Source organism: Hipposideros armiger, unplaced genomic scaffold, assembly GCF_001890085.2.
Source record: "Hipposideros armiger isolate ML-2016 unplaced genomic scaffold, ASM189008v1 scaffold_414, whole genome shotgun sequence".
Lineage (NCBI taxonomy): Eukaryota > Metazoa > Chordata > Mammalia > Chiroptera > Hipposideridae > Hipposideros > Hipposideros armiger.
In genome coordinates this window covers 315,492-327,315 of record NW_017731764.1, presented here as the reverse complement: position 1 = coordinate 327,315, position 11,824 = coordinate 315,492, and the positions used below count along the sequence as shown (strand labels likewise).

The following is an 11,824-nucleotide window of genomic DNA, read 5'->3' as shown; positions in this document are numbered from 1 at the left end:
TAGGTCTAAATCATCACCTGTTATTTGTTTTCTTTTTGTCTTATCCATCTTTGTTCCCTTTGTCTTCTTTTTCTGCATTTTTTTGGATTAATTGAATATTTTTCATGATTCCACTTAATTTCTTTCTTGGATCTTTTACTGTTGTTGCTATGTTAGTGGTTGCTCTAGGGATTATGGCATAAGTCATTATCATATTCTATTGTACCTTTGACATGTCACTTCACATATAAGATGTATAATATATCACTATACAAATAAGACATTTATATAGCATACTTCCATTTTTCTTTACCTGGCCTTTGCAATATAGTTGTCATACATTTTACCTTTACAAAACTTATTACACCCACAATACATTTTTAAGTTTGTTTAAACAGTGAATTATCTTTAAAGAGACTGAAGTAGTAAGAAAAAAATCTTGTGTATTTTTCCATGGGTCTCCTAATTTCTGATGTTCTTTCTTCCTTTGTAACAATAGTACCCCCCTTATCTGTGGTTTCACTTTCCACCATTTGCTACCCATGGTCAACTGAGATCCTAAAAATTAAATTGAAATTCTACAAATAAACAATTCATAAATATTAAATTGCATGCTGTTCTGAGCAGTATGATGAAATCCTGAACTGTCCCACTGGATCCCAACCAGGACATGAAACTTCCCTTTGTCTACATATCCACACTGCATACGCTACCCCCCAGGAAGTCACTTAGTGGCTGTCTCAGATATTACATTGCTTATGAGAGATTATGAGACAGAGAAAACACATTCACATAACAGTATTGTTATAATTGTTTATCTTATCAGTTATTGTTTTTAATCTCTTACTGTGCCTAATTTATAAATTAAAATTTATCATAGGTATGTATGTATGTATAGGAAAAAAAACATAGTAATAATATGTACAGGGTTCAGTACCACCCGCAATTTCAGGCATCCACTGGGGGTCTAGGGATGTATCCCTTGCAGATAACAGGGGACTACTGTATAAGTCATTATTTTCACTTACTATCATTTTCCTTCTGCCTGGAGGACTCCTTTTAACATGCGTGCAGGTGCTCTGGTAGATTATTCCAGGTTTTTTTTAAATGTCTGTAAACTTCTTTGATTTACCTTCATTTAGCCTTGTTTGAATACTGGCCACTGTACCTCTAACCTCTGTAGGTGATTCTATCCCTGAACTAGGAGTTTCTTCACACAATGTGCTATCTGTCCTCTGCAGAATACTTGCTGGGACCCTCTGACGGTACCCTCTGCACATGAACTCTGTGCAGCTTTCATCTCACCAGTGCTCTGCCCTGCACATTCTAGTCATCTTGGTCTCCTTGGACCTTCAGCTTTATCTTCTCAACTCAGAGAATTTGCTTTCTGTGGATCGCACCTCCCACCTCACCCTTCCCCCACACACCATCACTTGAAAAGTCTCCCAAGCGTGTGTGCATCCCTTTTACTTTTGCACATGTCAAGTGGTGGTTAAAATCCAGTCTCTATTACTCCACATTGGCAGAAAACAAAAGTCTATTCATTGGCTGTGCTTTTAATGCCAGTTTTTTTATATTCCACTTTTTCTATTAAAAAAAAAAGTTTAGTTCTTGTTTCACCACTGCCTCAGGAGTTTTTACTTCTTGTAATTTTTACTTCTGGCAGTAGTTTTTGGTATTATTTTCTCTTTCTAGTCTAGCAAATTTTCATCTCTGACAAGTTGGAGTATGGAGATCTTGTACCTTCTCTTCAAAGAGTAGACAGTTGCTTCTGTGAATTTTCTCTTATACTTGCTTAAGCAATTCTCTATTTTCATATCTCTTCTGTAAGGTATAAAACCTTTGTCTTTGTCCTGCAGGTGTATGTTCTGAAAGCTTTCACAAGTTGCTTTGTTTTGTTTAACCTCCATCTACTGCCTTGAACTCTGTTCATTAAAGCTCCTGTGTACAAGTAAATTATTTTGCTAAAAGTAGGATGTTAGCCCCCTCAATCTCATACTAGACTTCTCCCAACTCCCAGTAAACTGTGAAGATTACTGTGAATGATATATGAAAATTCCTCACTCACCACTATCACTTTGTCTGTTATTGACCTATTTCTTGCTTCTGATTGCATTGAAATTTGGGGTACACGTGACATTAATCTTCCCAGAAGAAGGATGCTGGAACAAATGATATCTTCACGTCATTTATAGTTGTATAAATTTAAATTTTAATAACCTTCATCGTCTACTTTCCTTTGTTAAAAAATGGGTAGGGATTAAATTGTGGCTTGACAGGACTATCAAGAGTCGTAGTATGTCTGTTTATTCAGTAAAGATGGCATTTTGTCATAATCATGACATGGTGAATACATATGTCCTATGGAATCATAGCATATTATAGACTGTTTCCAGGCATCAAAGATCTTGAGTAGAGAAGAAATATGTTTTAGAAATAATATCCTAATTACTAATTTACAATGGAATAACTTCTAGTTTAAAGCATTTTTTGATATATATATAAATCCAACTATGCTTTCTTCACTATATCTTCTGTTGTGATATTTGTATCATAAGTATGCTTTTATAGAGTTCACAATGTTTTGAATAAATTATAATAATATATAAATGAAAAGCTTAACTTGATACTATATAGTAAATTCTACACTAATAATATATTTTTCAGTACCTAATGAGTTAGCTTTCTTATAGGATTATTGTATCAAATGTTTACTTGCTTTCTTTTCTTTTTTAAAAAGTGATCAGCCATGTTTATGGATGTATCTCTTCCTTAATGAGTTATGATTAGTATGACTAAAAAAAGTACAGCTGCATTTCTTTTCAATATAAATATCTTTCTGTGCAACTGCAATTCAAAATAATATTTTAAATAATGTAGTTCAGCATTAAATTTTTCTCAGATATAATTTATTATTTCCAATTATATGCTTTGTAGAACATTTAAAATGGAAAAGAAAAATTTAGAATACTAAGACCACTTAGATTGCTTCATAGCTTTTATTTAGTCAATATAAGATCCAGTGGAATTAATAAATCTTTAATACTGGGATTTTTAATTAACCTCAACAATATGTATTCCACACTTGATCATCTTTGTATTCAGGGTCTCTTAAGATCTCTCTAACTTTAATACTCTATGAACCTCATAGTGTAATAGTGCTAAAGAGTTCACAACCAGTCAGCAGCTTTAAGGGAGCTAATTAAGTATTAAAAGCACACTGAAAGAAAAATGATAAAGTACTCAACATAGGCATATTATTACATTTTTATCCTATAGGTATACCTACATGGAAGGCCAAAATATAAGATTGCTTTTAAGCATGGAGTCAGAGCAAGGGGTTTGTGAGATAATCTTGATAGCTTCTGCCCATTAAGCCACTTCACCTTGGTTCATCCAATTCCTGATAGGAAGACCTGTACATTCCCCAAAATGAAATCCACAGGCAGGGGCATCTGCTCCTGGGTACATTGTTGGAGTTTTACTATAAAATACGGATACTGTTCTTCCTCCATTCCTTAACTTTGAAAAATATAGCAAATAAAAGCCACTAAAAGAATAACAATTTATTAATTACCTTCTGAAATTTAACATGGTGTATTTTGACTATGCTCACTAGATTTACCCTAGATTGACCAAAGAATTTTAAAAAATGACAATTTTTCATAGAATTATGAGAGACAAAACCTATTAGTTTTCTTATTTTGTTTTGTTCTGTTTTATTGTCTTTGTTGCAAACCTGAACCCTCTTCCTTTCATCATTGCAGCATAAAAGATGTAGGGGAACAGGAAAGTGATGCTGATAACACTTTCAGTAAGTGCAAGATGTATTTAAAATGAAGCAATCACACTTTTGCTAATCTTTCAACAAAACTCTCCTCTCTAATGGAATTGTAATAGATATGTATGGTGTGTGTGTGGGGGGGAGTGGGGCAGTGGATTGGGGAGGGGTGTTGTCACTTTGTGAGGGGTAAAAAGTATAATTATTGCACTATTTTGTACACCTGAAACTAATAAAAAAACAAAACATAACAAAAACAACAAACTCTCCTCTCTAACACTGCAGGAGTAGAGATTTCTCCTTAGATGATACGGATTTAAGTGCATGATGACTGTGCTACTTTGACTTTGATAGTGTAGTTTGAATTTGTTAATTCAAAGCTGCAAAATAGCCTTAAGCTGTGATTGCATTTAATCACATCTCATCAAAGTGAAATTTGCTTGTTGGTTAAATTACTTCATATTTCATACATAGAATGGTGATCATTATCTATTTATATACACCTTTAAACACCACTTTAAGTCCATTTCTGTTTAAATATTTTTTTGAAAGAAGACATAGTATGGTTACATACCAAGCCTAATTTGGGTATCTAGAAAATCTTGGGTTTTCAGAGTAGAATTAGTCATCTAAACCTCATCAACATCAGGTAAACATGAGTTTTGACCTCTCAGAATTGCCATGCAATAATTCTAACCAACAGAGATATGCTGTAGCTATTAAAAGAGAGAGAATACAAAGTCCAGGGAAGACATCTGACAGAGAAAATGGAGTTCATGTCCTTGATAAATGGTAGGCTATTATCTATATGATGTTGGGTAAGTTACTAATCCACTCTGGAATATAGTTTCTTTTAATATGTAAAATGTACATAAAAAACAGTAGCTACTGATCTTGTAAGGATCAATAATGAGATATATAGCAGGCATTTAAAAAATGTTACTTTCTGCTGCTACTATTTCCCTATGTTCTAGGCCAGTCTAGACCTTTTTTGACTGTGAGGGAACAAGGAACTGGATGTACGTCTGTTCAAAGTAAGGTATGCGTAGTTTATATATCTCAATTCCTCAACTTAGTAAATAAAGCATATATAATAGAAACAAAAAATTCACAAAATAGTATTTACATTATGTGCCATGCACTGTATATTTTCTTTCTTCTGAATTCTAGTTTATTTCATTATGAAGTAAATAGTGTTTGAAAAACGCTCCTCTAGGCCATCTTAAGTGAGCCTCATGCCTACAGTTAGAAGTAATAAAAATACCATGTTTCAGGATGAGAGGGAAACTTTCTATCACCACATTCTCTTCTCTGAGCTTAAGGCTACATTGGATATGAACATCATATGATATCAAATAATTGCTATTAGCGCTGAATCTGGAAGTAGCTTCTTTGGCAGGCAATCCAACAGGTATTAAGTGAAAATAGCAAGACTTGAAAATTCTCTCCAGAACTTAACAGCATGATGAATCAATCTTTAGTAAAATAATGTCTACTGAAAGAACCCTGATATATGAATGATAGTACTAGCAAATTGAAAACCATAAAATATAGCTGTGTGGTATCTAGTAACATCTGAGACCTGTTTTGAGATATTTTATAATCAGTAATTACATCTGAGGACGTAGGTTCCTTCCACACTCTATACAGTCTCATGAAGCATAGCAACATTGTGCATGTAGCCCTGATTACCTAGTGGTTTTATTATGTTCCTTTTTGGAATAAATGTTTAATTTAGGGAAAGATAAACATTTTGAGATCTTGATATATATAGTTTTAAAAACGTCTTCGTTTAGAATATATTACTTTGGGATGTATTCATCTATCTTCTGAAGAGGAGGGTGAAGGGAGATCCTTTGAAAACCTAACGATGTCACGATTATGTCACTCCTTGGCTCCAAACCTTCCTATTTCACTCGCAATAAAAGGCAAAGTCCTAGCATGGCCTACAATTTCTGGCCCCAATCACTTCTCCCCCACCTCACCTCCTCACCTGCACCTCTACCCCTTTACCTGCCCTCGACTCCTACTGCTCTCCAGCCACCTTCTCTCACCCAGCCACTATTTCCCCAACATGCTAGGTTCTGGTCTTTACTCCAGTGTCACCTCAGTGAGGCCTCCCCTAACCACCCTATTTAAAATTGCATCATATTCCTCTCCTTCCTCCAACACACATGCTTTCTAGCCTGTCCTTGCTTTACTTTTCTCCATAGCACTTATCACCACGAAGTGTACTATGTATTTACTATTGTACTTATTGTCTGTCTCCTGTTAGAATGTAAGCACCATAAGGTTAAGGGTATTTGTCAGTTTTTATGTACACTTGAACCCCCAGAGCCTAGAACAGTGTTTGGCACTCAGGAAATAAATATTTTTTGATGAATGAATGAATAAATCGTCGTAACTACTACTGACTGCATAATGGTGTTCAGTTCTTCAAAGTGTTTTTATTTACTCCACAGGTGGAAATTATTTACATGGTTATCAACTCTCTTGATCTTAGATATGCAATATACTGCAAAAAGAATATATATATTTGCTTTTAAAGTTTCTTAATTTCTATTCCTTCAGTTTTGGGGAAGCAAAACCAAAAAGGTGGCAATATTGTGATGTTAATGGCAGTGGTGATGGGGGGGGGGCAGGCGCGAGTGGATTTCTGTTTTTATGGAGGATGACATAAGAAAAAGTCTTACCATAATGCTCATCGAGTCCAAAGTATCCTACCAGTGGCTGCTTGATTCTTGGAGTCCAGACCTAGCCTGGTTTGGTAAACAGCTAAGAAAAAAAAACCCCATAGGATACGTTCTTGAACGTCCTCCTGATGCAACTGTGTTCACAGCTTTCCTGCCAACACCCAAGAAGAGCTTGACGGCCACCAGATTCGCACAACCTCTATTTGGTTCCTAGTCCCTGGGCTCCCCAAAAGAGCGCGGCTGGCTGGGGATCCAGCGTAGAGCCTTGGCCTCCTCACCTGGCGGCGGCCCGGGCCGCACGCCCACGCCGCGCACCTGCACCCCCACGCCGCGCATTCGGGTTGGTCCCAGCCGCGACAGGTGGGGCGCGGCGGAGCGCCACCTACACCGCCAGGAGGCAGCAGGGCCGCGGAGGAGGGTTCCAGCGGCTGCGGCGGCCGCGGCCAGAGCCCCAGAGGAAGGCGGGGAGGCGGGCCGTCCTCCCGCACGGGGGCGCTGCCACCTGCCCAGGGGAGGAGCCAGAGCGCGACCCGGTTTTTTGCGGCTCAGCCTCCCTGGAGACCAGAGAACCTACCCTGACCATGAAGGGTCGCAAAGGCATTGATAACCCGGCTTTCGTCAACTCCAGCCCAGACACCCCGCGCCGTTTCTCTGCATCGCCCTCTTCCGTCGAGGTCTCTGCCTCGCCCGCCGATACCCAGAGAGAGGATTCGCAGCCACACGAGCCTCAGGAGCCCCCAGAGTCAGGGGAGCCACCTCTGCCTGCAGCAACAGCCCCTGGCTCCCGAGAGCGATCCGGCCCAGAGTCGCTGCCGGAGTTTGAGGAGGGTCCCTGCGGGTGGGGGAACATCCAACCCCAGTGTCTCCAGCTCTGCAACACGCCGCAGGGGTTCCTGGTGCACTACTGCCTCTTGGCACTCACGCAAGGTAAGGTCCAGCGCCAACTGGTGAGGGCGTGTGCCGCGCGGAGGGCGAGGAGGGGCGCGGAGAGCCGGGGAGGAGACGGCCGGTGCGCGGGCAGCCAGGTGGTCCACGCGCCCTGCGAGGCAGTCCCGGCTGGGGACTTGCAAGTGCTCGCACCCACGTTAACCAGCTAGGTTAAGACTTCCACATTTTAGCTTCCCCTTTATCGCAAAGCTATTTAATACTTGTCATACAGGCTTTTCTCTTGGGTGCTCTACCTCAGTTTAGCAGATTCGATTCCTCCGAGGAAGATGGAAATTACTGGAGCCTTCCTGTGGGAACGGTTTGCCCCGGGGGAACCCGTTCTTCATGACAAAAGCATGCAGTTAGCTAAACTCCCGATTAAAGGGACATTTTTTTTTACACTGTATCTGGAACGGAAAGATTAATTCATATATTTGCAGGTGAGGTAGGGCGGTTCTTAAAGGAGAAACTTGTTGAATATGTGTAGCGTAGGTTGGATATACGCATTCGTGTTTTCTTAGTATATTTAGTTTGAGTTGGATGCGGGAACAAGTGGAGTCCAGTACGTTAGCAAAGGCTTCAGGCGTTATGGAAGGGCGAGGTCTTTCAAACACTTCAAGAATTATGCGGTATCTGTTTTGTTCAAGGATCTCTTTTACGTTCTCTTGGGAGTTGCTGATAAAGTGCAGGTTTATTTGCAATCTAAGTCTGGTTTGGAAGAGTGAGTGGTAGGGTAGAGAGAGAATGGCTTCTATGAAAGAAAGCATAGTGAAGGTAAAAGCTTGGGCGGTGTTCCATCTAACACGGGATGAAAAAAATGGGAAGTTACACTAACAGGACAAATTGAGGAGGGGTAGGGATTAAGGTGGAGCATCTTGAAGGACATGCTGAAGGTTCCTAGAATTTGATAGTATGTCGATATTTCTTCGTTACTTGAGTCTTACTTTTAAGATATTTTGTAAGAAGACAATCAAGGACTGATGAGAAGAAATGCATCCCAAGAAATATTTGGGGATGGGTTGGACATTGCTCTTTTCTAAGATTAATAGAAGAGGAAATCTAGATATATTCTTCCTGTTCTTATTCCCTCCCGCTCCTGTCTCAGAGGAGCTACGTGTCCCTTGCTTTGCACAAGTTTGGTGCCAAGTATTTATTTGTTGATTGCAAGTCAATTGCAGCTCTTCTGCTAAAGATAGTTGTGTGCTGAAGAGTTAGTTCTCTTTTGACTTTTCTTGTCCTTACCAAAGTTCATCTTCTCTCAGGGTCTTCATCTTAGTTGTCCAAAATCCATGATTGTGAAGCATCTCAGTGTCAAAGGAATGAAAAGTTCAAAGAAGGTGAACACAGTAAAAACTGACTTGCCTTCTGTTTTATGTTAAAACATCTTCTGGGAAAAAAATTTTTTTATAAGATTTTATTGGGGAATTGGGGGAGGAGAACAGCCAGGTTATTGTCCTTCAGTCTTAGTTGTGGCGGGTGCAGCTAGCTCAGCTCCAAGTCCAGTTGCCATCCGGCCTCCCATTGGCAGCTTGCGGCCCCTCAGCTCAAGGTGTGTGTTCAATCTTAGTTGCAGGTGGGCATATCCCACCATGTGATGAAGGAGTGGAACCAGAAACCTTGTTGTTAGGAGCGCTCGCTCTCACCACTGAACCATCCTGCCCCTGTTGGCAGCTCAGCCATAGCGCAGCTCGGCCGCAGCTCCCCGGCCCATGTGGGAATCGAACTGGTGACCCTATTGCTCAGAGCTCACGTTCTTAACCAAATGAGCCATTTGGCCAGCCCTGAAATTTTTATATTATCCAGAATACATAATTTTGTATTTGATAGAAAAGATTTTTTAAAACATTGTTATCAAATGTAATTGGCACTCTTAGAAAAATGTGTCAGGTGTAGCCTGGAGCAACATCTCCCCAGAGGTCCCCCACTTAAGAAGCATAATCTGAGATCAAAGTGACCCAATTAATTCTTGTTTCAGTTTGAGTTTGAATGAGTGAGACCATTATTACCATGTTTCTCAAACATGATCCTTGGGAAGACCATTTCCATGGTTAGTAATAGGTGTTTAATTGGGAAGGGAAAACTACAAAACCTGTCAAGTGAGTTTACTTATCCCAACAGTTTTGAGATAAATAGGATTTCTCTTAGTACTTAACTTTTTAAAGTGCTTCTTATCTTCAAGTATTTACCATAGGCATAGTATGCAGTATTTCATGGAATTTTTTTTTTTAAAGCAGAGTTCTTGGAACTTCTGTAGCATAAAATTCACATTGGAATTCATAGGTTTAAAGTGCTGTACTTCACAACAGTTTGCAAATTTACTTTTTCAGAGATTTGCCATAAAGGCAATGAGTTCTAATGTCTGACTTTTAATCAGTATGACAAGTGTCTTGGAAAGTTGATTTGGAGGATGAGGAAATTTTCATGTTAGGATTTTTAAGACTCCCGTTTTCTTGAAATACATTTCCAGTTATAGTCTTGATAAAGCAAAATTTAAAGAAATTGTGGAACTCTTGGCTCTATTAATGAATGAATGAAAACAATTCATGGTATCGTCTTATGTAAAGGGAATAACTAGTTAAAAGCTCTGTAATTTGATCAAATTTTTTTTTCAATGTAAATAATGTTTAAACTGTAAATTTAATCTATCTGAACAGAATTTTTGTTGTCAGTCAAAACTGAAGTTCCAACTTTTCCTTGTTTGCATTGTATAACTTCATTGTATCAATAGTTATAATAAGCAGATGAGTGTTTTTTTTTGTCAAAGAAAAATGAAGTTAGCTACAATTTAATATATGCTAAGTATAATTTTATCAAACACTTGAAAATTTACAAGTGTTCAATTTAAAAGCAAACTGCTTTATAAGGAACTATATTCGGGTTGCCTATATTTGAAACTTGGTCTTTTAAAATTGGTACGTTTAAAAATAGCAAAAGGGACCAGCAATCAAACTTTAGTACATTGTGTTAATAATCATAATCTATATGGTAAAGTTGTAGTAATGCACATCAATTTCCTTTTATCTCTTTTAGGTGTTGTAGTAAATGGCCTAATAAATATTAGCATTTCCACTATTGAGAAGCGCTATGAAATGAAGAGTTCCCTGACGGGCCTGATATCATCAAGCTATGATATCTCATTCTGTTTGTTGTCTTTATTTGTATCATACATTGGTGAAAGAGGACACAAACCAAGATGGCTTGCATTTGCGTCCTTTTTCATAGGACTGGGAGCACTTGTATTCTCATTGCCAAAATTTTTTAGTGGAAAATACGAATTGGGGTCCCCTTTTGAAGGTAAGTTTCTGTTGTGTTTTTGTTTGTCTGTTTTACTTTAAGAAGCAGCATGAGACTAGGTCATCATCTCTATATTGCAACTCACTTGTCCACGTAAGTAGGGTAAGGGCTTAATTCTCTTCCATGGTTCACTGCTTTGTTGTGATGGGAATTGTGTGAAGCCGGAGATTACAGAGACAGATTGTTCATTATTCATCACTTCACTGGTTCTCCAACATTTTAATCCTCTGATGCTCATTGCCCATGTAACACACAGTCCTTCTTGAAAAGTAACGACCTATTTTCTTTTGCGGTTGTGATCTCACTGGTATTCTGAGATCTGTTGTTTTTCCATTTGTGGTTTTATTTGCTGTGCTTACAGCTCTGTACCTGGACTTGTTGATTCCTGATTTGAGATCAAGAAAGGTGAAACTTATAGGAGAACTGAAGCTTTTCCTAAGAACTGAGGCTGGCTAAGCCACTTATGACTCTCTGGTTTAGAGCCATAGAACTTTGTGAGTTATCTAACATATTGCTCTGGTTAGATGAAGAAACACTATTCTGAGGCTCAAAAAAGAAATTTGATTACTTATTTTTCTACTTCTTTTTCCCCCAAAGAAACATTTTTAATGGGAAAACAATTATGGTAAAGCCAGAGGAACGTGCTAATGAAAGTAGACCTTAGCATTTCTGTTGTCCTTCCTGAGACTTTTAATAGCAAATATAGAATAAAATCAGAGGGGCTACAAAATCAAAAGCTTTGAGGGTCTAGGTAAGTGAAGAAAAGGCTTAGAATAAGAAGAAAGGAGAACTTGGGCCTGCTGCAATGTAGGCATTGTTTTTAAAAAGTTAAGATTGTTATATTTGTGAGTATTGAAATGGAAAATTAATATTAAAGTGTCAAGATTTACCAAGACCAATTTCCCAGCTATAGAATGATAACAGATAGGAAAATATTTTCAATAACAAAGTATATACAGTAATACCTTGGTTTGCAAGCATAGTTCATTTCTGAAACAAACTACTCGTATTGCAAGACATCGCTCGTTTACCAAGTTAAAATGTATTAGAAATGCTTGTCTTGCAGAACACTTGCAAACCAAATTACTCGCAATCCAAGGTTTTACTGTATTATGCAGCATGGTTTTAGGAGTGCACTTATTACAACAGC

At 38.4% G+C, this 11,824-nt stretch overlaps 1 protein-coding gene across 2 annotated transcripts in view; it reads left to right on the top strand.

The window, feature by feature from the left end:
- Window positions 1–6,967: 6,967 nt before the first annotated feature.
- SLCO4C1 (solute carrier organic anion transporter family member 4C1) overlaps window positions 6,968–11,824 on the top strand; it is a 52,767-nt gene continuing 47,910 nt past the window's right edge. For both annotated transcript variants that reach the window (XM_019664011.1, XM_019664010.1), the window contains exons 1-2: window positions 6,968–7,380; window positions 10,411–10,674. In XM_019664011.1, the coding sequence (XP_019519556.1) occupies window positions 7,035–7,380; window positions 10,411–10,674 (610 nt within the window). In that variant the 5' untranslated portion in view covers window positions 6,968–7,034. The remainder of the gene's footprint in view (window positions 7,381–10,410; window positions 10,675–11,824) is intronic.